Source organism: Epinephelus lanceolatus, chromosome 9, assembly GCF_041903045.1.
Source record: "Epinephelus lanceolatus isolate andai-2023 chromosome 9, ASM4190304v1, whole genome shotgun sequence".
In the NCBI taxonomy this organism is placed as follows: Eukaryota; Metazoa; Chordata; class Actinopteri; order Perciformes; family Serranidae; genus Epinephelus; species Epinephelus lanceolatus.
The window spans coordinates 39,710,695-39,737,060 of NC_135742.1; the positions used below are offsets into that span (position 1 = coordinate 39,710,695).

The 26,366-nt window shown below is 39.6% G+C and overlaps 2 protein-coding genes across 2 annotated transcripts in view; one reads left to right on the forward strand and one right to left on the reverse strand.

Moving 5' to 3' along the window:
- Positions 1-3,114, forward strand: part of htra4 (HtrA serine peptidase 4) — a 28,449-nt gene extending 25,335 nt beyond the window's left edge. Inside the window, exon 8 of the mRNA XM_033620341.2 lies at positions 2,056-3,114. Within this exon, the coding sequence (XP_033476232.2) occupies positions 2,056-2,215 (160 nt within the window). The 3' untranslated portion in view covers positions 2,216-3,114. The remainder of the gene's footprint in view (positions 1-2,055) is intronic.
- Positions 3,115-14,665: 11,551 nt separating this feature from the next.
- Positions 14,666-22,070, reverse strand: tm2d2 (TM2 domain containing 2). Its single transcript, XM_033618548.2, has 4 exons — positions 21,702-22,070; positions 21,115-21,202; positions 20,913-21,028; positions 14,666-15,771 (listed from the first exon to the last, which is right to left on the reverse strand). The coding sequence occupies exons 1-4, from the start codon at positions 21,965-21,967 to the stop codon at positions 15,558-15,560; spliced, it is 684 nt and encodes a 227-aa protein (XP_033474439.1). The 5' UTR covers positions 21,968-22,070; the 3' UTR covers positions 14,666-15,557.
- Positions 22,071-26,366: the final 4,296 nt, after the last annotated feature.

Consider the following 26,366-nt stretch of genomic DNA (forward strand, 5'->3'; position numbering starts at 1 on the left):
ATGTCGGCCATCGTCACATTACATACTTACTGTAAAGTTGTATATTTGACGCAAAGTTAAATAGGTTAGGTTTAGGCAATTTAAGTTATGAAAGTTATGCTCAGGACAAGAAACACTGTTAGGCATTGTCATGTTACGTACTTAACCTTAAGTTGTGTACGTAACATAAAGTTATGTTGGTTATAGGGCTGGGCGGTATGACCTAAAATTTATATCACGATATAAATCGAATCCCTTCACGGTAACGGTATATATCGCGGTATAAATTTAAGTGTAAAAGTTATAATAGAAGTGTTTCTGAATGGGTTTTGTAGTCCCTTAGCAAAGCTAAATTGATAAAAAAAACAACAACAAAAGCAAAGATATAATGTATTTTTTAGAGCATTTATTGTGCAGAATGCAGATCTCAAAACTCAAAATTAAAAACCAGTACTATATGGTGCAAAATGTCCCCTGGGATCTATATCAAAAGGTAATTTCCTTCTTTTAGCAAAATCCTAAATGACTGAGTTGTGTTTTTTCAACCTGGACCTTTATGCTCTGCCATTTCTCCTCTAATCATCACGCTGTAACCTGTGACAGGCTGCTATGATACCACAACTATCACACATTCACATATGGAGTTTTTTGTGGAGCCCCTAGCGTCACATAGGTTTACATTACCAAAGGTTTATGACAAACTCTCTTGCCGAAAACCAACTCCCGTGCGCGCACGGCGAGAGAGGAGAGGGAGAGACGCTGTGCTGCTGCCAGAGGAGACACTGAATGAGTTCCCGCTGAGCGGTAAGTCGCTAAAAGAGTCTGAGAAGTCCGGGGCTGTTCATAAGACATTAACTCACTCACTCACAAGTTCTCCAGCAACACATGTTGCACGTGCTACGCTAAATCACGGACGTGAACCAGCTCCTCTTGCTCCGCTGTCTCTGTGCTTGCAGCCATTTTCACACTGAGGCAGGTGCAATGATGTCATCGACGATAGGACGGTAGAGTGCAAATCTCTACCGTGGGCCAAATTTATATCATTTCTACCGTCTACCGCATATACCGCGCAGCCCTAGTTGGTTAGGTTGAGGAAAAGAAACGTGGTGATGACGTAACTTAAAACTCAAAGTTCATGTGGTTTCACATGGGACATGAACAACAGTGTCCTGGGGGAATGTCCTGTGTAGTTTGACCCTTCCACCACCCCAAGCTTCCTACTTATGTGGACTTTTACTCTTTATACTACTTCTTTGTTTAGTCCTGTTGGTGCATTGGTGACATGATCGCAGTACAAACAGTGCATGGGAACAGCCTGACCTAACATGTTAGTTCTTGCATAAAAGATGCAAGTTTCAAAGTAATATACCACATCAGTGAGTTTTCTTCAACAGAAAGCATTACCTGGAGCAGATCAGTATGATGGACAGTGGGAGCTTGGTGCAACATCAAATGCAACATCAGTGCTGTGAACTGGCATTTGAAGGCCTCCGGATATTTTTCGAGCTGTACAATAAGAGCATCCCTGCATTTCTCAAGGCCATAGACTGAACTGTGATCCAGTTGCTCATTATAATAAGCTCTGACATCTTTCTCTTGGTGGAGACAGGATCTCTCTCCCTGATTCTTTAGACTCTCTATATTCCTAATTGTCCAATGCCCCCTCCCGTGACATGAAGCCAGAAGCTTTAAACAGCATACAGCAGAAGTCTACACACAGCCAGTACAGCAAAACCTGTCCATTTACCTTGATGATGCAGAATTGTCCACTATACTGCTCCTTGCATCCCTCACTATTATCTTGCGACATTATAATCTTTAATCTTTTTCTGCAGTAAAGTGTATCCTGTCAATCAGTCTGCATAGGCTAATAAGCCTGAGACTAAATAATAAGACTAAATGCCTTAGATGTAAATGTTAACTTTGTCTCTTGAGTGGTGAGGAACCTGACACAGGAGAAGACTTGTCTAAAGGTCAAAGATATTTTCTTGAGGGTGTGTGATGTACCCAGCTGTGTTGAGTCTGTTTTCGTAAGGCTTTATGTGTGAGTGATGAATGCCGTTGTTTTCTCTACAGCGCTGGCATAATCAATCACGACGTCATCATCGGCATCAATGGGCAGCCCATCCACACCATAGAGGAAGTGAGGGAAGCTGTCCAGAATGGTCGTGAACTTTCAGTGATGTTGAGACGAAAGGATAAGGATGTCGTGCTAACTATCATTCCTGAGGACTGACTGATACCACTGCCTATACATGTCAGCAATTAAAGACAAAACGTACTTTAACATACTGTACCGCTGGTAATACAGCTGTCGGGGATGTACCCTGCGTTAATTGGTCTATTTTGTGGTCACGAGTGAGAACATTTTATCAGTTCCTCAGAATGAAGGCGCAAGGGCTCCTTTTTAGAGCTGCCATTTTACACAGAAGTTCAATGATCTTAAGGAAGAAATCGTCAAAGGATAGACAAGGTTCTACACCTATGACACGAAGCAACTAAACACAATTGTATTACAGCCCAGTCTTAAAATGCAGAAACATTCCAATGCCCATACACCCTATTTTGAAGCAGTAAGATGGAAATTAATGACTGAAGTATAATTAGACAGAAAACAGGTTTGTACACCAAAGAAATGAACTATCTGTGGTCACGAAATGACTTGTGGAATACAATGAACGTGAAAAACTGGTGGATAGAGGGTGAGTCCACCCAAAGCCATGCAGATACTTTTGATTTTATTTGCCCAAGTTTTAAAAAGTCCATCTCTGAGATTTATGCCTCCACCCTGATTTGTGGTGCTCACACCATTAGAAAATGTCATTTTTGCTCCAGATTGTGTATAAAGTGCTCATCTGAGTATTCGGCTGAACCCTAGTACATTGTCTATAAAAACACAAATATGACACTGTTTAAATTTTAAAAGGTAAATAAAAAAAATCAGTACATCAGAAAGTTATATTGGGTATGACAACTCAAGTTTATAGTTTTTACTTCATACTTAATGATACAGCACTGTGTTCATCCACTGACTTAAGTTTATTCATTCAGGTTTATAAAAACTTGATCTGTAAATAAATCATGCAGTAACTCTTGCCACCAAAAACATTGATCTGAAGCTCAATTCTGAGTTAGTTCTGTAGTTTGTATTAATAAAGGCTGTCAGGGCTGACACATAGAGACAGACAACCATTCACGTTCACAAGCAGTTTAGAGTCACAAATTAACCTAACCTGCTTGCTTTGGACTGTGGGAGGAAGCCGGAGAACCCAGAGAAAACCCATGCTGACACAGAGAGAACATGCAAACTCCACACAGAAGGGCTCCACCTACCCTGGGTTCAAACCAGGAACCGACTTGCAGTGGGGCAAAAATGCTAACCACTGCATCACCGTGCCACCTATTCCATGCTAGGTTTACTGAACTCTCTTAACTCGACATTGTTCAGAATCTTAGGGATTATGAGGTGTTCTTTCATGAGATTTTATTAATAGCATCATAAACAGCCCTAAAAATGTTGTATAAGGCTGTCTGACTGGCTCCACGAGTATGAAAAGATTGTTGAATTCCACAAATTTTCTTACATCATTCATATTCATTGGGACGGCAGCAGCTCAATCCATAGTGACTTGGCTTGGGAACCGAAGGGTCGCCGGTTCAAGTTCAAGTCCCCGCCCGGACCAGATATATGGTGCGTGGACTGGTAGCTGGAGAGGTGCCAGTTCACCTCCTGGGCACTGCCAAGGTGCCCTTGAGCAAGGCACCGAACCCCCCAACCACTCGGGGCGCCTGTCATGGGTGCCCCCTCACTCTGACATCTCTCCATTTAATGCATGTATAGGTCCCATTTCTGCATGCGTGTGTATTTTGGGCCTGTGTGTATATGAAAAACAGAGTGAAAATATTGAATTTCCCCATGGGGATTAAGAAAGTATATAAAATTAAAAAAAAAAAAAAAAGTGCCACTTAAGAATACATTTGCAACACAAGTGGTTCTTGATCAATTTATTACATAAATGGAGAAATACAATGTAATGACCTTTGAGAATTCAAATTTGGGCCTTGGGCCAGTTGCACAAAGCACCTTAAGTTTTCTCCTTAAGTGTGACACTCAAGATTTAGCTGAGGAAATGACTTAAGGGTGTTGCACAGTATCTCTTATAAGGCTTCCTTAATTGAGAAAAGACATTAAGGTATTTGCTGTTCTGGAAGAGATTTTACAGCAGTAAAATTCTACTGTTTCCATGCTTGAACATGCACTTGTGATAGTCTGGGCTACCTGTTGTCACACTTAAGTATCTTCTCAGAAAGTTGGCCTGATCATAAAAAATTGTCAGACGATAAGAAGACACGAAAACCAGATTGGTTTGATTGGTTGAGGAATTCAATAAAAGAAAGAACAAACTAAAAAGTACATTCACAATGTACAGCAAACATAAAGCAAGGAATGTGGGAGAAAACTGCAACGTTTGGATGGGAACTTAACTACAGTGTTCGCAGATGGGCTCACCGCTGACTTTCGTGCTGATTGGAAAGATCCTGATGCATAAAACCACAGAGCAATCATCATTGTAAAAGGGCTGGAAGAGCGCAGCTTCAGAAAGTCTAGTGATCCAACTCCAGGCATTGAGATAAATTATAACCTCTGGTCAAAGTGCAAAATTATTTGCTCATTATTAAGCGGGTCCATCAGGTTCACCCAGTCACTGGACATTTTTGTTTAGGGTGCCTTCATTTTCCTCATTAATCACCACAAACTCAGCCATGTTGTTGTTGTTGTTGTTGTTGTTAAGATGCAGTCAGAGGTACCTTAAGGTTGTTTCCTTACTTTGGCTGCTAAGGTCCTCTGTGCAACAGTTTAACAAACTTTAAGCAATTCCTTAAAGGGCCAGTGTGTAATATTTAGCATGGTTTATTGTCAATCTGAATCTGAATCTGAATCTTCTACCCATTAATATGTTTATACAGGTGTATAATTGCTATAAAATAAAATTCATTTGGTTTTCGTAGCCTTATAGTTATGCTTTTATATATATATATATATATAGCAAGGGCCTTGCTTTAGAGAGGTCGCCATCTTGAGCCGCCATGTATGTACGGCAGACCGAGCGGACAATCCAGCCAGCCAGAGAATGCGTTTCGCGTGTATAAATGAACCAACGAAGACAGCGGAAGGAAGGAAGAAGGAGGAGGAAACAGCAGAGAGTGTTAGTAGTTCGTCGATAGAGAGTAGTGAAAAGTTTTTTTAGTTACAAAGTTTGCGAATGGACCACACTTACCACGCAACAGGAGAGAATGAACCCGAACGTCATCTGTGAGGAAAAGAAGATGCAACTTCACTCCTTGTGATGCGCTCTCTGCGGCGCTTTTCCTCCTGATGATATATCTCCCCAATGATGGTAGCAGTAGCACCGAATCCCATTCTGTGCATTCAGCCTCTCTTCTCGCCCGCTCAGCATCAAACACATGGAGTTCCTCATCTGTATGCTCCGGCTCAAACAGGTATGGCTCTGGGTCTGTGTCCACTACAAGAAACTCTTCAAAAAGCGCGTTCAAAGTCGTCCATTGCAGCTGCTATAGTCCAGAGATGTTGCTGGGCTAAATAAACAGCTGAGCTCTGTTTACTGGCTACGCTGTCAGTCAGTGTGCGGGCTGGAGATTGGTGGAGCAGAGAGGGAGGGGGTCCCCACTTGTAATGGTAAACGAGTATGTGTGTATGAAGTGTGTGTGTGTTACGCTAGAAGAGTCAGAGTTTGGGACAGAGTCTTTTACCCCCTGGAGTGTTACCAGAGTTTCTGGAGTGCTCAAATAAACAGGCCTTTTTCCTGAACGCTCCTCTGGTCTCCTGCTCGTGAGGGATTCATTACAATATCGTAACATGGTTTAGATTTATAAATAAACATACACCTCGTTGCTAGATAGACCTACTCCTGAAAAACTTGCGCGCAAAGCTTTTTGTCCCTACGAGGCCGCCGTCATTTACCCGACGGGAGGGGTGAGCGAGTGAGCCCTGCAATCTAGAATTTGGCCACTGATGTCACTGTTTTCAACCCATTTTACACACTGGGCCTTTAAGTATAAGACCAAGATAAGGAGAAAAACTTGAGGAAACCTTATGGAGAATTAAGGAACCAATTTTATTTGAAGGGAACCTTCAGATTTAAAGGAAAACTTTTCACTTAAGTGCTTTGTGCAACCGGTCCTAGGTTTATACAATTTTAAACAGTTTGGCCTCTCTGCCTCTGTGTGACTTTGTGTGCATTCACTCAGGAAAATTCTATTAGGTCCCCAAGAACATCCTCTATACAAGACTGTACCATAGGCCATCTCAGTGTACTGCATCTGGGCCTGTACAGGCCACAAATAAGTGGAACACCCTGCCTGTTGATGTGAGGAGCTGCAGCTCTATCAGCACTTTCTGATAGTGTTATTTTCTGTACTTTGTTTTATGCCAAAGTTCTATGACATTAATTATGATTTTTCACAGAAGCATTTAGTTCTGTCTGTATGTTTTCCACTGCTGTTCAAAATGTTGATCATATGCTGCATCACTGGAGGAACACAAGTTGCTCAATCAATCCAGTCTTGTAACCTGCATCAATATCTTGAAGCACCGAGTAGAGACAACAATCTCTTGTATTGACATTCTACCCTTCCGCCAACCACAGTCCATTAAATCTAATCAGAAAACTAAGAACACACTGTACCAGATCCTTTTTATTGAGTCATAACGACTGTGAACAGTGATAAATACAACATCAGACACTTTTGATTGCCTCTCACCATCACAACAGGGGAAACTGGGTCTTCCAGGAACACATACTTAAAAAGTTTAAGAGCACAAGAAAGATCTACAATAAAACAGTCTGGGATAACTTGTACCCCTGTCCCTCAGTTTAATCTCAAATGGCTTCCATTTTCCTTTTTAAGTTTTTATTTTATTTCAGGAGAAACAAGCCAGTTAAGATCATTTGAAAAGGAAAAAAAACTGTCAAATCAACATGATACTCTGACTTAACATATTAAACAGAGGATTTAATAATATAAAACTTCTCGTGTGAAGCTTCTTTTGGGCAGATCAATATTTAATACAGTATCATACAAGACTAAAAGAACCCAGAACAGGGTCATAATCAACCATTTAATCATTTTAATGCCTCCTGCGACCCAACCCTCTAAAGGGGGTCTGAGAAGGAACTTTTAGAAACTCAACAGCTCAAAAACAACTATTTATAGTATTCTGTCATGGTTTCAAAGAAGGTGTCTATTCTCACTCACCTCCTCCAAGTGACCTGTACCCGTCATGTCTTCGCCTTCCTTATCTACCTCAGTCTTTAGGAGCAAATATGAGATTGTTAATGACTGTGTGTCTATTGATAGGATGGCCAAAAACAGTAACAGTTCTTTTACTCCACTGTATTTTATCATAGTTTCCCAAAATCACACTATTCTCACTCACTTCCTCCAAGTCACCTGTGTCTGTAACGTTAGTTGAATGTATGCTGTTGCCCTCTGAAGCTTTAAGTCGATCCTTTCTTATTTACCTCCATGCCTCCTCTGCTGTCATCTATCACAAAAACAAAGTGAACAGACCATAAGGAGTAGTATTTGGTTAATATAGGTCAAGTAAAGTCTTTTTTTTAAACATAGCACCAAATCAAAACAAAACGTATCTCAAGACATATAGAGCAGGTCTCAACCATACTCTCTTAATTTGCAAAAGTTTGGGCACCCCCTGCTTTTTTTACTGGTACTAGTTAAGTAAGTTGAAGATGATCTCCAAAAGCCATGAAATTGCAGATGAAACATGCTTTTCAACATTTTGAACAAGAATACCATTTTTTTGTTGTTGTTTTATACAATTTTAGAGTGGAAAAAAAGGAAAGGGGCACCATGCAAAAGTGAGGGCACCCAAAGAGAGTTCTCAGATAACTTTTACCAGGATCTCAGACCATAATTATCTTGTTAGGGCTATGGCTTGTTCACAATCATCATAAGGAAAGGCCCGGTGATTCAAATTTCAAAGATTTATAAACATCCCGACTCTTGAAATATTGTCCCAACAGTCAGCAGCCATGGGCTCCTCTAAACAGCTGCCTAGTACACTGAAAACTAAAATAACTGATGCCCACAAAGCAGGAGAAGGCTATAAGAAGATAGCAAAGTGTTTTCAGGTAGCTGTTTCCTCAGTTGGTAATTTAAGTAAGAAATGGCAGTTACCAGGAGCTGTGGAGGTCAAGTTGAGGTCTGGAAGACCAAGAAACTTTCTGAGAGAACTGCTCATAGGATTGTTAAAAAGGCAAATCAAACACCCATTTGACTGCAAAAGACCTGCAGGAAGATTTATCAGACTCTGGAGTGGTGGTGCACTGTTCTACTGTGCAGTGACACCTGTACAAATATGACTTTCATTAAAGAGTCATCAGAAGAAAACCTTTCCTGTGTCCTCACCACAAAATTCAGCATCAATAGTTTGCAAAGTAACATCTAAACAAGCCTGATGCTTTTTGGAAACAAGTCCTGTGGACTGATGAAGTTAAAATAGAAAAATGTGGACACAGTGAGCAAAGGCATGTTTGGGGAAAAGTTGGGAGATGCGGAATGCAGAATGCAGAATTTTATAAAACGAACTCTTGTCCAACTGTTAAACACAGGGTTGGATCAATCATTCTTTGGGCTTGTGTTGCAGCCAGTGGCACAGGGAACATTTCAAGGGTGGAGGGAAGAAAGGATTAAGCAGATTCTGGAAGCAAACATCACACCATCTGTAAAAAAAAAGCTGAAGATGAAGAGAGGATGGCTTCTACAACAGGACAATGATCCTTTACATGCCTCAAAGTCCACAATGGACTACGTCTAAGGAGTGAACTGAAGGCTTTGCCATGGCCCTCACAGTCCCCTGACCTAAACATTAGTGAAAATCTGTAGATAGACCTCAGAAGATCAGTGCATGCAAGACGGCCCAAGAATCTCACAGAACTAGAAGCCATTTGCAGGAAGAATGGGTGAAAATCCCCCAAATGAGAATTAAAAGACTTACCTGGTTACAAAAATCATTTGTGATAGTTGCCAAGGGGGGCGCTACTAAGTACAGACCATGCAGGATGCCCAAACTTATACTTCAGGCCCTTTTCCTTTTTTATTTTGAAAGTGTAAAAGATGAAATTAAAAAGTAATCTTGCTTAAAATGTTTAGGAAATGTTTCATCTTTAACTTCATGCCTTTTGGAGATCTACTTACTTAACTATTCACAGTAAACAAAATTTTGACCAGGGGTGCCCAAACTTTTGCATGCCACCATATAGAGACCCAACAATTCAAACTAATTGCCACCAAGAGCAAGCACATTGCGCAACAGTTCAAGAAAAACCTTCCTTTTAAGAGGCAGAAACCTCGCGTAAAACCCAGACTTTGTGGTGACCATCTGCCATCTGACTTCCATAGAAATACAGCTGTGCAACCACCTACTCATTTTCACTTTTTAACCTCACTCTTCTTGTGTTTTTCTAAAAAAAAAAAAAAAAAGCCTGATGTCCCTGTTCCTTTTCATGGGTGTTGTAACGACTCAAACACAGGTCTAACCATGGATGCACAACGAGAACTGGATACAGCTTTGAAGACGGGGTCCCAGTCATTCCTACGAAAGTTGCTCAGTGGCACATGAAGCCAAAAAAAGGTTGACTTCCGTGTGTAATATATATTAGCTAACTTGAGGTTTAGTGCTCTTTTAACTTGAATGAGGATAAAAAATGATTGAATCGTGGGACTCTTTAAGAATTTTGAAATGTTATTAGGCTGAATGGATCAAATAGTGACTCATTTCACGGGGGTTGTGAAACTTAAAAAATGTATCAAGATTTCTTTTTCACAATGTAAGTCTATTAGTCTTTTTGTGCCCAATGGCATCACATTACAGACGTGGATATTAACGTTACATGGTTTGGCGACTATGTCAAATTGTCTTCAAAGTCCATTGCACTTCCCGGAGACTCAGGTCAAATGGATAAATCATGAAAAATATGGTCTAAGGACTGTGAATATCTTGCTTGAGTTGCAAGACAGTTGGAAGCTAGCATCAGCTGTTTGCCTCCATCAGTATAGACCCCACCCACCCCAGCGTCACTTCACTGACCAGCTTTTAAATATTACAAAAATCCTAACTATGCACTACATACCCAATATGTGTGCTGTCGTTTATACTTTTGCGTGAATAAACAGTAGTATTTATCTTTTCTGAGCTGAGCTGTAGTTACCACTTCCTGAGAGTCACCCTGCCAGTTAGAGATGTGTAACCATGATAACCCATTATAGACTCAGCAGTAGCCTACAATGTTTTACACAGTAATGAATGACATTTTACTTTATTACACGGAGCCCCCAAAAGACCTGAGAGGTGATTAGTTTTTTATTTGGTGCACACAAGTTATCTTGGTGCACACAAGATAGTTATCTTAAAAATATTGCCTTTCTGCACTTTAGGGGCTCCGTATAAATAAGAAATCCAGCACAAACTTTGTCAGAGAAACTCTGTGACTGCGACGTTATTCTGTGCACAATATAATCCAAGGAGCCACTACCCGAACAAGCGGTGATTCTCTCTCCTTTTAACCCAGATTTGGAATCTCAATGTACTCTTGTTGAATGCACTCAAGGTTCACAGTTATGTTGGAGATTAATGTTGATTGGTGTCAAAGTTCCACATTATAAGAGCATGAAAAATAGTCGGAATCTTTACATTACTGGTGGGTGGAAAATTTGATACTTCCTGAATATTGGGGCATTTCCCTAAAAGTGTCCAGAGATTACGGCCCAGCTCCGGTCCATTGATGCTTTCACATAAGCATAAACACAGTATGTTTTCATATGGTTTGATACTAACTAGATTTTTTTACTACTGGATTTAGATTTGAGAATGAAATAAAGCACAAAAGTACATTTAGATTAAAGGAAAGATGTTTATTTTATTTTTATTTTTGATATACTTTATGTAAGAACAACTTTCTGTACATGTTTTTACAGGCGAATTAAAGGCTTTTAACACCAGAGATGAAAATACTGAATATTTGCTGACATTTTTTTTTACGTTCAAACCATTCACATCTAGGCCAACATGAATATTTGCATTCAGTGCATTCCACTGAAAATTAAAGATTTGCACTGTCACACAATCATCAGTTCATCGTTGTTTTTACAATAATAACCCAACAATTAACTCAACAAACTGGAGACAGGCTCGTGTTTTCAAGTTTGCAACACTGTGTATAAAAGTTACTATGTACAAATTGTGTGACAGTATGAAGAGATTTATGACGTTGACATTTGAGCAAACCTATAGCTTACGTAAGCAAAAGGCATTTTATCGGTTGCCTTGTTTTTAACTGGCATCTGAATTTCACAGAAATCAGAACAGCTGTGGGGGGAAAATGCACTGCCAAGAAGGTTTGGTTTTGGTGTGGATGGCTCATAAAGATAGATGGGTTCAAATTTTTAAATTGATGTGTGATTTATCTGCATGAATTATTCGCAGTTGGTCTAAAAAGACCTGAAGGCAGCATATAAATTGCCATTTTGTGAATTAAATGGAAAGTTGTAATATGTAAAGCAGTGTCTTAATGGTTACTCCCACAAAAGATGTTCAGCCAGCTGAAAATATATTGCCTGCTAAAAGCACATTGCTGCTGCTGGGTGAGAGGAGTCGACACATTGACGATCAAGTCTTCTTCAACTTTTTATGATCTTAAAGAGTTTTATGGGTTCTTACGTAATGAAACCTGCTCTATCTATGAAAGACCACATAAACCTTCAGTTCAGGTAAAGATGAGAAATTTAACAAAGTGGAAGAGGAAGGTTTTAATATTTAATGTGAGGCCTGAACCTGGCCAGAGAGAGACATGGATTTGTTTTAGTTTAAGACATCTGAACAGGGTCAAACAGGAAGGAAAGGCTCCCACACAGCACGTGTAGATTGTTCCAGCTAAAGGTATTTGCCTTGTCTTAAAATGTTCGTCAAGCCAACAATTAAAACCACTAAATCATCTCCTTGTCAATGTGAGTTATGCAAACACTGTCCATCTTGAGTTTTGTGTTCCTACTTGCTTGAGGCTTTAATGGTAATCAGTCTGAGTACAGTTACAACACATTAAAGCAGCAGAGAAAGTAAAAAAGTCACTACGCCCACAGTGGAAGAGGACAAGGTCACAGCTGAGCCGTCAAGTAATGAAGAAGAAGGAAAAAGCTATGATGATAACTGCATGTAAAACATCGCCTTCAGGAAATGACAGAGCATTTCTAACATCACTGCTTGGGGTTAAACTGGAACGGAGCCTTCTTGGTCAGTATACAGTATCATTATGTATGTGAATATTGACTGTCAACTAGGCTGTATCACAAAACAATTCCATTGTACATCAAGAGTGAATTACATTTTCTAAAACTCTACGCCAGACATTCATCAAATCCCATACTGGGGCCACTTTCAAAACCATATATCTGATTTCAGGTCACTTTCACTCCTGTAGTTCATTGTATTTGGACAAAAAAGGAATATTATTATATTATATTATTATTATATTACACTGGCTTTTTACAAATGAACCAAGAGCTGAAAACATGAAGTCAAATGGACTGAAAGGTGAACTCATTTTTAGTGATTTCATAGTGTCATCATTAGGCGTGTTTGGACAGGAGAATTTTTTTCATAGCTTTAAAGGTAGGGTCTGGAGGATTTTCCAGTTGCTGTTTGTAAACACACATTAAAATTCGGCCCCTCCTATCAGGCTCAACTCTCCCGGGTGTACGGAGCCCGGAGGTATGGAAGAAGGCTTCACAGAAGAGGTTCGGGCAAGGCTCGTGCTGGTGCACGCTCGGACACGCTCGGGCACGGCACCTGCGCTCTCTCATTGGCTGGGGAAATCTCCGCCCAGAAGCGGTCTGGGCTCACAAAAACATCAAAATACAGTTAAAGCACAGGAGCTCTGCAAACAGAGTCACCACCACACATGAGTAGAAGCCCATAGGTGATGATTAAGCAGGATTTCATTTGTATATGTCTATATTTTGTTTTGTTTGAAAATCCTCCAGATCCTACCTTTAAGAACAAACCTTTCTGCTTAGTCTGCACCACAAGAACTAGCAACGATCATAGTTCTTAGGATGCCATTTTGAGGGACGCGCTCTCCTGGCAGAAGAGGAACCAAAACTGACGTGAAGTGTATGGTGATTGATCCAGACAGCCTAAGTGTACATAGACTGGTCGAACACAGCAAATGCAGCACTGGCAAATTTGATTTTCAAAAACCTGTTAACTGTGTCAACAACAGACAACAATAATGGCAAACACCAGCAACAGTGAAGTCCCCACTTTAGAATCCAGAAGCATACTGCTGCCACGGGGGGGGGGGGGGGACGACAACGACGACTCAGTATCTGGTAATAATGTGAAAAGTTTCTTGTTACAACAAGATGTTTTTTTTCCAGTGTGAAATGTTTTATAACAAGATAAATATTATGTTATTATAACAAGTTTCTTTTTTAAAAAAAGACAAGAAAAGTTTCTTGTTATAACATTAAAAAATATCTTGTGAAAACATGAAAACCATCTTATTAGATAAAAAATATCGATACAGCATAGTATCGTGATATTTTTGTGTGCCAATACTCTGTTGTCACACAGACACCAAGTATCAATTTTTTTATTACATAAATTATTAATATAAAAAATATAAATTAAACGTTGGGTAACCTACTAGAATAATATAATCAGGTTTTTTTGTGTGTACTAGATACATTTGCTGCGATAAATTTCAATATATTTTATCGCAATACTCAGCATATCTTAGCACGTTTAAAATTGCAATAATATTGTACCGTGACTTCAGTATCGTGATAATATCGGATCGTGGGGCCTCTGGTGATTCCCAGCCCTACTTGTTATAACAAGAAACTTTTCACATCATTACCTGATATTCATCTTTTTTTTCCTGGAAGACTAGCAATATGCTTTTTTATTGCAGATCATATATCATCATTTATCATTTTTAATAATTCTTAAATTGTATTAATAATCTGTAGCACTTTGAGATTGCTAAAATGTAAAGTGTAATACAAATAAAATTTGTTATTATTATTACTATTATCATCATTATTATTAATATTATTATTATTATTATTATCATATATGCGATGCTGGAGATACAAAGCGATTTTGACTCACAAAAGTCATTGCAACATATCGTCGCTGTCTGATGAAGAACACGTATCTCCACTTTTGACGATTTTGACTTTCTATGCGCTTTGATGGACACTTCTGACAGTCAATGGAGATACATGTTGAATAGATGATGTAATAAAACGTATTTCCATTGGTCATTTGGATACCCAACACTAACAGTTGCTAGGGAATATTATGGACACTCCATGCACTGCAGGAAGTCAAAATCGGCAATTCCTCCCCAGTGGGCAGCTCTTCTCAATGAGCCCCCAGAACTGTCTGGTCTGAAAATGCCAACTGTTACGTGGGGAAAGATTTTAAAAAATGACAGTAAGTCAAGCTACACTGAGCCTTATGTATTTATCCTCTCTGGTGCACAAAGAAACCATACAGAAATAACAAATAATGACTATCACTAGTATAGACTGAAACTGGAGCGTGTATATCATAGTAACAAACACGTACAAAGGGAGAAAAATGGCTGTCCTACCATGTTTTTATTCAGGTTAAAAGTACATATTTACTATGACAAGGTACTGTGGTCGGTTGGATTGTTTTGTTTTCACACCATAAATTATTGATGCCAGTGTCCACTTGGACTTTCCTTTGGATTCTCTCTAGCACGGACAAAACAATTGGAGCGAGAGCTTCCTTTTTAAGTGGCCTCAGTCTGAACTCTGAAGCAGTTTGTTTGTGGTGTGACAGCCAAACAACCAACCACCTGATTTAATGATGGCTGATGTGGGATTTTAGCACAAACTACTATTAGATCCCTCCACTGCGTGTCAGCTGTCAAGGAGGCAATCTTGTGAGTAATGTACTGTATATATTCATGCAAATAATTTGGTAACCATGGTAACACAACATATGCATGCCACGATATGAGTGCGGTGATTTTCCCCAATACACCACTCAAAACACAGGTGTGTTGTACTTGTGTCCTCCTCCTATCAGTCAGTGACATCATGAAGCAGACCACAACTAATGGTAACAAATGACCATATGAGCTCGTCTACAGAGTGAAAGTGACCTTAGATGACATTTAGAACTAAAAAGTAGCACAGTCATCATTGTCGCTCTGGTGAAAGCTGTGAATACAATAGATATTCTTATGCATTCTGTGGGAAATTTCAAGTGGATTAAATTAGAATTAAATTAAATTACTCCTCATGAGCCCCACAGACCCTGTCAGGAGTCCTCAGGAGGTCCCTGAACTCCACTTTGCAAAGCAGAGCTGTAAATCCCTTTGGAGCAAGCCAGCCACAGACTAGTGTCTGGCTGTGGCCACATCACTGGAGTTCTCAATATTTAACTGATAATGTCTGGCTCAGAAACGGCCCGAGTCCTTGGTCACACTCTGCTGTGCGTCTCAGTAGTAGGTGCACCAGTTGCTGTAATCACTGGGCATCAGGCCGCCAGTGATGAGCAGGATCAAGTCCACGAACCACCAGATTCCCAGGCCTCCCAGGGTGAGCAGCTTCCCCACAGCAGTGCCAGTGTGGCCAAGGCAGAAACGATCAACCCCAAAACAACCCAGGAAGAAGGAGTACAGCAGCGTGGTGATGAAATAGTGTCCAGTGTATCTGTGCAAAAGAAAACATTTAAGGCAATTTAATATCCAAATATGTGCAAAAAATAGATCACCAATATTGAATGTTAGGTTTGATGTAAACACCATTTAAAGGAGTCCTGTTATCCTTTTCCAGACTTTGTGTCTTGTATAAAGTGCTACAGTGAAGCAAATTCATATTGAATGTGGCCAAAGTGTTAAATATTGAGGTGAACATTATGCAGAAGTAACCCCTGTGGGCAAAAACATCAACATTCCTATCCTTCTAATCCCGCTGTTTCCAACTGTTTTTTTCCAGACAATGGACTTGAGTCACATGACCTGAACTCAAGTTAGACTCGAGTCACAAATATGATAACTTTAGACTCGACTTGACAAAATCAAAAAGGCTTGGAACTCAACTCAGACTTTAACACTGATGACTCATGACTTCACTTGGACTCGAGCCTTTTAACTTGAAAATACCTGATACCTTCCCCCAAACCCAAAGGTTAAACATATGTGATGTAAAAATGCGACACAAATCAATTAATTTCTCTTCATTTCCTGAATCAGCTGACATTAATGCTATTCATTTCCAGCAAGTCCACACTTAATTCCTCTGATCCACTTTGTTTGAAAAAGCATCCAATCAAGTTGCAGGAGGGAATCATTAAGAACTAACATTACTGAGAACCAGTTGATAAAGAAATGATGCCAAAGATTATCTGTTTACGTACAAAAACTATGCAGTGGTTGACTAAAAACAAATTGCAGTGTGCAAAATGCGTAGGTCAAAAGTTACAGGAAGGGACACAAAAATTTCAACAAACTTATTTTAACTAATTTATTTTAACATTTTTTTAAAAGTAATAATGATTTTTTTAATGTAATATATAATCACTCTTTGTTAAAATGGTATTACACGGTGAAGAGTGCATGACTCTGGGACTTGTCAGTCTTGACATGTGACTTGACTCAGGACTTGCTTGTTTTGACTTGGGACTTGTGTGCCAAGACTTGATATTTACTTATGACTTGCAAAACAATGACTCGGTCCCACTTCTGTTTTTTTTTCTACTACTGGCTACAGTGTGACACTATTACATGATAAAAATAATTTAAAAAAATAAAAAAATGAGCTACATGTAGCCTACGCTGCTACATGTAGCTACATGTAGCCTACGCTGCTACATGTAGCTACATGTAGCCTACGCTGCTACATGTAGCTACATGTTAACACCAGGGAAACATGTAATCTTGGTTGCAGATGTTGTTAATTTCTTCCCAATTTCAGATCATACTCCTGCTGGAACTTGTCCAGTTGAGATTAGAAGCTTTTATTGGTGATATTAGCGTGCTATTCTCACTTACAGTCATTTTCCTGCTGCAATGATGGTGCAGAGACACTGAGATGAGACTCAGTGCTGACCAATCAGAGCAGACTGGGCTTTTTGTAAGGGGGTCTTCAGGAGACAGGCACTAAGCAGAGTGTTTCAGATAGAGGATGAATACAGGTGTTCCAGCAAAAACAGTATGAGGAAAATAAAGTTGCTTTTTTTTTTACATTAAAGCATGTAAACATGTTCTATTAGAAACTTTAAATACAATACTTAAAAAATGAGCTCAATACTGTAGGTCCTCTGTGATATCTTGACTCTCCATTGTTTGTGTATTTTCTGAAGCTGCAGATGTCCAGTGTTAAGTTATGTTACAAAGTAATTCTGCCAGTATTCAAGCAGAAATAAAGGAATTATATGATAATGATGAAACAAACAACACGACTTTATAAGAAGCCAGTTAAACACCTGCAGGTGTGATCTACAGCGAGCGGATACAATAAAAGCAGCACCTGTTCCATACAATATAATGGTTTGCACGCAGTCTGAACAGAAGTGAATAATATAATCTTCACTAAGGTAGCATTTATCCAAGTGCGAGATAGCAGCAATGTCTTTGTACAGGTGCAGCTTTGATTGTGTCCAGCCGCTGCACCTCTCTCATCTCTATGCAGATACTACGGAGATTAAGCTCATGCGCTGATGAATGCAGAGAGATGCTGGGAGAACATGGTGTACTGTGAAAACATGGCCCAAAAAAAACAGTAAAGTCATGGTTTTATACATTTGGAAACATTGCCCTCTGGTGGTGAGATCCTGATACCACAGATCTTCACCTGAATTAGCTGAATCACAATTTCTGAATGTCTTAACTGGATTTGTATTTCTGGAAGTATGTGTGGTGCATATTGCAAAGGTAGACACATCTCAAACAATGAACACTGCAGGTCATGTAAATCTGTGATCACGTCTGAGCTGTCCTACCAATTTTTCTTAGTGTATGTATGCGTTAGCCTCAGTGCTCAGTCTTATCTATACATACTGTATTCAGTCTCTGCTGCTGTCGTCGACGCATTTCAATGGATTTTAATTACACTGAGAGCTCACATTTATTGTTTACATGATGATCTCATTGATATGTATCATGTTTTTTTCAACAGCGTCTGTGCCATTACATTTCACCTAGTACTTGGTGTTGCATACAAGCATTCTTACACAAGGATCCTGTTTTATGGACTTCAGCTCGGCGTTCAACACCATCATCCCAGACATCCTTCACACTCAACTCACCTAGCTCACCATCCCCGCGCCCACATGTCAGTGGATCACAAAATGCTTGACAGTCGGGAGGCAGCAGGTGAGGCTGTGGAAAATCATATTCTGCACCCAGACCATCAGCACTGGTGCCAGGGATGGTGATCTCCCCTCCACTGTCCTACCTTTACAACAACTGCACCTTATGAAAACTGTCTGTTAAACCCCTGAAGTCTGCATGCTCAACAGCCTCATTTGGCACTGGCGTCTGCAGACAGGAGGTTGAATATCTGGCTCTCTGATGCAGTCAGAACAACCTGGAGCTGAATGCTCTAAAAACTAAAAAACATTTGCCACCATCACTGTACTGAATACCCCATGACTGCTATGGAAACCTTCAGGTTTCTGGGAGCCACCATCTCCCAGGACCTTGAGTGGACTTCAAACATCGACACCGTCAAAAAGAAGGCCCAGCAGAGGATGTACTCAACCTGCCAGACCAGACTACAATCGACAGTCAGAGCTGCAGAAAAAAATCATTGGTGCCAGCCTGCCCTTCATTCAGGACTTACACACCTCCAGAGTCAAAAGACAGGTGGGTAACATCACTGCAGACCCTTCAAACCCCAGACACAACCTGTTTCTGCTTCTCCCCTCTGACAGGTGCTACAGAGCAATGTAGGCCAAAACTAACAGACACAAGAACAACTTTCCACAGACCATCACTGTTATGACCAGGCAGGGCTCAACAATAAGGATTGCCCGATTGCCCGGGGCAAGTAAAACTCACGGTCGGGCATGTAAACTAACAACTCACTTGCCCGATCGGGCAAGTTGCTAAAAATAGTAAAAGTTAATAACTAATTGATAAAATAATGTATTTTAAAACGTGCTCTTCTGCTCTGATGCAGCAGTCTCTCTGCCTGAAGTCACAGGCACAGCTGTGTAACAATTACCTGCCCACAGCCCCCATTGATATTATTTTGCGCAACGGACGCTTCATATAATAACATAACAATATACTATTTATGATGTTATGCCATCGTGTCATTTCTGTCTCTTTCATGCGTGTGCTTCACCTCCGCTGCTACAACTCCATCTCAGAGGAAACACTGCTGTGTGCGTTTTGTGCAACAGGTGGATGTTGTAGTCTACTGGTAGAGTAGAGAGAGAGCTAAGTAGCGTTGAAGTAGAGTAGAGCAGGGCAGAGAGATGGAAGCAAAATATATTAAATCCAGTGTTAATACAGCAGAACTGGAGAGAGGGGTGAAAAATAAATAGAGGTGGGCATGGCTCAAGTAGGGCGCAAAATTATAGATGGAGAATGATTGACAAATTTTTCACTTTAAGCCTTGACACTGTCATTTTTGTGTAGGAATTAAGCTACAATACATGACATATGTTGTTTTAATTAATAAATACAGTGTGAATAAAGATTACATAACATAAAAATAACTGCAGTCTTTGTTATTTGATAGCCGCTTAAATTAAACAATTTTTATAGGGCAAGTAAAAACTGACTTCGGGCAAGTAGATCTCTGACCAACTTGCCCGACCGGGCAAGTGAAAAAAAACCTTAGCGTTGAACCCTGGACCACTTCATTTACATCAGCATATAGTGTCAGGAACAATCCCTGTGGAATAACCCTATTAACACCAAGCACCCACTTTACCAGTAATAATATGCATATATAATACATCACATGGGGACTAATTTGGTGCCAGTCTATTCACTGGGTATCACTAGAGGAAAGGTTGAGTGATCACTTAAGTCAGTGTGATCCACACCCATAGGGACCATTCATTTCTGTACAAATGTATTGGAAATCCATCAGCTGAGATATTCAGTTTGGCCTCAAACAGAAAATGTAAACCGACACAGCCATCCTAGATCCCTGTCACTAGCATGGCTAATAAAAACTGCTTCAGATACACTAGGTCATTAAAACAAACACAATTAAAAAAAGAATATGAACCAATGAGAGTTTCTGGAAGCATTTTAAGACAGATGATCAAGTGCCTCCTTCCCTGCTTCCTCTCTTACTATACTCTTGTTCAAATCACACCCATCTTAAATTTGACCCTTCCTTTTGATCTCAACTACACGTCTGTAAAGTTTCACGATTGCATTTTAAATGCTTACGACACTGTCGTGTTGACAAAATCTATCCACAGACTGAACACAGACAGACGTACTCACCTATTAAAAAAAAGACCCACAAAGTGTAAACACATCCAGCTGTCACAACATTGCCATGGCTTGTAAAAATGTTTGTGTATGCTGTCAATTATAGTTCTTAGTAAGAGAAAATGGGAATCAGCCAAAATCTGAATCACCAGGTCAAACTTTTAAAGAATCATAAATCAGAATTGCCGAGAAAAACTGCAATCTGTGAATCTCCAGTGATGTTTGAGAGGGATTACTTTTGTTTGCATCTATGCATTAGGGTATTTTTTTTTAGGAAAATCCTGGTTAGTAGGCCTATACCTTTAAATCAACACTATTTTACATGAAGGTTTGTGTGACAGTTTTGGCACATGTAGATTGCACAACTGCAACTGTCCAGCAGGGCTCCCTTACTTGATGCATGGCACACTTCCTCTGAGGAATTCTCTGGGTCCAGCACACTCTATATCATCGAGTGCAGTGCAGATAACCGGTGTGTGGTTCACTTCTTTTTGAGTCTGGCCACCCCACTAAAAACAGAAACAGTAAATGAATTAGTGCTGGGTGACTGACAACATAAGACTTTCTGACAAAACAAACAACCAAAAACACTTACCCCAACACAACCATGTCCCATCTCCAGAAAGGCACTGTGGTTGCCTGCATGATCTACAGGGTCTTGACAGTAGATGAACTCCTCTGGTCTTTAACACACATGTATAATGAAACACAAAGAGTGAGGGATGTAAGCTATTGTGCAACTGCTGTGAAAATGACTGATGACCAAAAACAGGAAGCTGTAGACTGCATTACGCCAAACTCCATTCATAGAATCTGACTATCTGTAATTATTAACAAAATGTATACAGGTAGAGCATGACTTCACATGACATTTTAATTACTATGACTTTACAGTAAAAATACAAGATGGTTTCAGTGCGGATCCCTGTTTTTATGTAGTGAAAAGACTGGTTCACAATAGCTCGTAACTGTTCAATAGAGAGTGATAGACGTTATATTCTGGATGTAGTATTGTGAAAGCTGACATTTTGGAAACTGGATCATGGATGTACAAAGGAACATGACTTGATAGATTGCTGAGAGCAGTTTGCTTTGACAGTCTCACATCAGCAGCTGCTCGTAGTTAGCATTAGCTACCGCTAGCATGCTAGCGAGACGACTGTAGCGTTACATGTTACTTACAGATAGCTGCAGAGGACGACCGGTGACGGGGGTCTGTACTCATATTGCTCTGTATAATTCGTACTTTCCACCGGTATTTCATTTTTCACCATTTCTGGCGGCTGGTCGCTGTACGGCAGTGTAGTAGCTCCCTGAACACCATTAGTAGTAGGAGTCTCGACTGTCGATGAGTTTTGGGAGTGAATTCCTTCCAGACATTGTAACAGAATCACCGTCAGTAGCAGCAGGAACTGTCCGCACAGCAGAATATAGCTGACTGAAATCATTGTCACCCTCAAAATACTACGTTAATTCTGATAGACTATCCATTCGTGGTTAACAGCGTCATTTAGCTAGTTACCGTTACCAGCAAAGGTTTGTTTGCGTCGCGTGGGTATGACGCCATCAAAAGCCGCGTGGATAGTGTTTGTTGTTTTTTCCCTTCACTTTCTTTTTTGTGCACAAATTCATTTACAAAAATACAAACAGATAAATAGACAACAAATTAAACAGTATGAGAGGACAAAAAGTAAAAAAGCAAACTACTACTACTAACAACAGCAATAATAATAATAATAATAATACATAGGCTATACATATACACAGGCTATAGCCTGCATATACACATACATTTAACAAAACCAGAGTTTTTGTTATATGCATTCTTGTTGAAATTCATTAATAAAGTGTGGAAATGTCAGTTTGGTTTCTGACCATTTGTGGGGTTTTTTTAAATAGGCCTATGGAATTTTCCAAAAATAATAAAGAGTTGCATAATATACAACATGTTTTTTCCCAATCTCATCTTGACTGAAATATATCATTACATTAGACTTATTAATTTTAACATTTATCTTAAGTTTTCTTTTTTTTTTCTTAGAAATTTGGCAACTCCAATCCAAAACATTCTGCAGTATATATAGGGAAAAGAACAACTTAGAAATACTCTCTTTTTCCAGTCCACAGAAATCACACTTATAATCAATATTCAGCTTGAGTCTTAATAACGAAATTTTGTTTACTGTGAATGATTAAGTAAATAGAAGATGAACTGATCATGAGGGTATGAAGCATGAAGGTAAAGATGAAACATTTCTTCAATATTTTAAGCAAGACTACGTTTTAATTTTAATCTTTTACAGTTTCAAAATAACAAAAAAGGAAAAGGGCCTGAAGCAAAGGTTTGGGCACCCTGCATGGTCAGCTCAAAGGACAAGGAAGAAAGTGAGGCGCATTTTGGCAGATTGCTCCCATCCTCTCTTTAGCCATTTTGAGCTCTTGAGGTCTGGGAGGTGCTATACAGTCCCTCTGTCAACTAAAAATGTATTTTAAAATGTACATTAATCTTTCAGTTTATCATAATTTACCAAGGCATAACAGTCAGAATGTGACTGACACATTCTCTAAATATATTCTCTAAAGGTCTTACTTTTCATAGACCTGATAGTTGTGGAGCTATTCTTGATTTATTTTGGGTATATCTATCTAAATGAACCACAAATTCTAGCATTCTATAGTTTAACAGGTTAAGTCACTGTTGTCCTTCATATTTATTCGGTTTTAAATGTTTCTTACATAGATTTTTTTTTTTTTTTTTGCTTCTGGGATGTAATGGCAGCTTCAGCTGTTGAAGTGATGCAAATAAGCTTTTTATTTCAAATGTAACTAAAATTGGAAATCAACTCTTTGGAGACATATTTGTAAAGAAAACATGATAAACAATGTTGTCTTTCAAATTTATCCGGTTTTCATGTTTTAGAAATTTGTCTTTAACAGCTTTTGGGAAAAAATGATAACTTAAGACCACTTTAGTCAAAGAAAATGTTATTTCCATTTGCAGTATTACATTTGGTGGTATGGCTCTGTTCTGGGGCCTCTCTGCTTTCCTAGGCCTCAAAAAGCCTAAGCTGGAGAGAGCGCACCGCTCTGCCCTTCCATGCACCTACATGGAAAGCCTTAGGCATTAGAGCAACAGCAAAGAGCCCCTGGGAACAGAACAGAGCAGCATCAATGACTAACAGAAATGAATTTGATAAATAATTTATTCATTCATTCATTTTCCATAACCCCTGATTGTGTTAGGGGTCGCGGGGGGTACTGGAGCCTGTCCCAGCTGGCCCTGGGGGCGAGAGGCGGGCTACACCCTTGACAGGCTGCCAGACTATCGCAGGGCTGACATATAGAGACAGGCTCACATTCACACCTTCAGGGCAATTTAGGGTCACCAATTAGCCTAACCTGCATGTGTTTGGGTTGTGGGAGGAAGCCAGAGTACCCTGAGAAAACCCACATGGGGAAAACATGCAAACTCCACACAGAAGTAAATAAATAATTCAGACACAGCATGAACAGGAGGAGCTGGGGTGAAGGCAGGTTGCAAAGTGGCTTGCAGAGGAAGCAGCAACAGTAGGCAGGCTAAAGTAGTTTAAATTGGGCGCCTTGAATGAGATTTGCCAATTGGTCATATAGAAAGGAATCATGTGATCTATCAGCTGACTCTCTTCCATCAATCAGCTGATCCATCAGTTGACTGGGCTGCCTGAGTTCAACTGGTGGAGTTGGGCTTGACATTGTGTCCTGCCTGAACTAACTCAACCAAGGAAACCAGAGGAAAAAAATGAATCTCGTAGAGCATAAATCCATTTTTGTATCTAACATTCTCCAACAGTTTTCACCATGCTGAAACCATAACACAACAAATGTTAATAATGATTTTTTTTCACCTCCTGCACCCAGGAAGCACCCTGATCAGATCCCTGAACCAGCTCAACTGAAACCTTTCGATGCAAAGGAGCAGCAGCTCTATTCTGAACTCCATACTTAAAAATGATAAAAATAATAAATCATTACTTTTTGAAGCAGTGAGAAATCATGCAGGGCTGGAACCCCAGAAGCCCCCTAAAACCTAATCAAACAATCCTTATTACTGTGATGATAGTTTATTTGCCCTTTTCCTATTTATACGTAAGCACAGGTGTAAATGAAGACAAGTGGTTGTATTTTGTTTAGGTCAGGCACTTCCAGGCTGGTAAGCCTGTTTTGCATGCTAGCAAGCCAAATATCTGCTGGGTGCCCTGTGTGAGTAATAAAAAGAAATTGCAAAGCATCAGCTTTAATGTGCTACCAATCAAGAGTTTAATGATTAGGCCATTCCTAGTGTTGTTAAGCCTAATTATCATAAATTTAAATGGGACATTATGGAAAAGAAGGTACATTGTAAACCTCAATCCACTCATGACAGAAAATATCTAAGTAACGTCTACACAAATGCCCCCAATTGTCAAAATGACATACAAGCTTTATATTCACTTGGCACAAAAAGTCATCCCTTGTGAGCTTGACATATTTTTTTTATTTATGTTAAGTCAATCGTTTTTGAGTTTTGAGTTAATTTGACTAAAAATTATCAAGCTGATTTTGCCAAATAAGTTTAAAACAACACTATTGTGCAGTTAACATATTGTGGCATGTTGGGGCTAAATGGGGAGTTTCCCAGCATGTGGAGAGACAATGTGTTTTAGGCCATAAACTGCAGAAAACTGTGTTTAAATGTGTTCTTAATCACTCACGTTACCCATTATGCAGTGTTCAATGTTAATGTATTTCACAGTGGTTCTAATGGGTTACACAATGTTGTGGTAATTTTTGCACCATGAGTTAAGTTGAATACACACTTAAGACCAAAACTCACTGCCAGTTATAGTGAACATCAAAAATCTGCTCCTAATACTTTAAGTGTACAACTCCACACCAGTGGTGGCAAGACGCATTTTGGCACTTGTGGACAGGTTGCCTCGCAGCACCTCATGCCACTGTCCTATGTAAATGTAAATGTAAGTGTAGTAGGAGAGGCCAGAGCCTTATTTTCCAGTTTTCAGTATTCATATGTGACTTTAAAAGAAAAAAGGAAATCTTAACTGCATCTTTTCAAAGCCAGTCTAGCAGTGAGGGGTCAGGAGTGCACCAGGTGAGAATCATTTAAAAAATAAGCTCAGGTGCGAGAGGAAGGATAAAACGGAAGTACAATAAAATAAAAGCATACACCTCATGCTGCTAAAGCCTTCATTCATGTTTGCATACAAAGTAAGCGTGTCGCCTATATATGCTTGATTAGTGCTTATCATATTTCGCCTCTTTGCAATTTTTGAATTTTACATCACTAAAGGAGACATAGTACAACTTTTATTGAGAAACTCTTGACCGGAAGTCACTCTGTAAAGTCTTGCTCGCTTGACTCGCGACAAAAAGAGTCAGTTCATCACCTGGTGATGCGAGAGAAAGAGTCGAGTCGTCCATAACCAACAATGAAACGTTTAGTAGCAAAGAATATTTTAAGGAGACAATTTTAACGTCCGTCCGCCGTCAGACGTCACAGAGACGGAGCAGTAATGTTGTCACTCGGCAAAGTGCAGTTTTTCTTAGTTTATTTTGACATGACATTACTCGGATATGCTGTGGACGTGATGCATTTACATGGAGACACATGGAGTTTCCAGCGCACAGGTAAGATACGCCTTCATAAAAAATAATGATATATTAATATTATTATATAGTTAATTAAGACTGAAGGGTATTCAAATACAGTACAGTAGTACCGAAGGGAAGAGCTTTATAAAGTTTATGGTGGTCACTGACGTTAGCTTACTATTTACTAAGCTCCCCTCAGATTTATCACAGTAAAATTAT

What these genes read in the sequence shown, in the direction of transcription:
- tm2d2 (XM_033618548.2), bottom strand. Translation starts at nt 21,967, where the DNA reads ATGATTTCAGTCAGCTATATTCTGCTGTGCGGACAGTTCCTGCTGCTA. An exon ending in GTCGTCCTCTGCAGCTATCT is followed by an intron (nt 21,203 to 21,701) that starts GTAAGTAACATG and finishes TGTGTGTTAAAG; the next exon opens with ACCAGAGGAGTTCATCTACT. An exon ending in GGAAGTGTGCCATGCATCAA is followed by an intron (nt 15,772 to 20,912) that starts GTAAGGGAGCCC and finishes TCTTTTGCACAG; the next exon opens with ATACACTGGACACTATTTCA.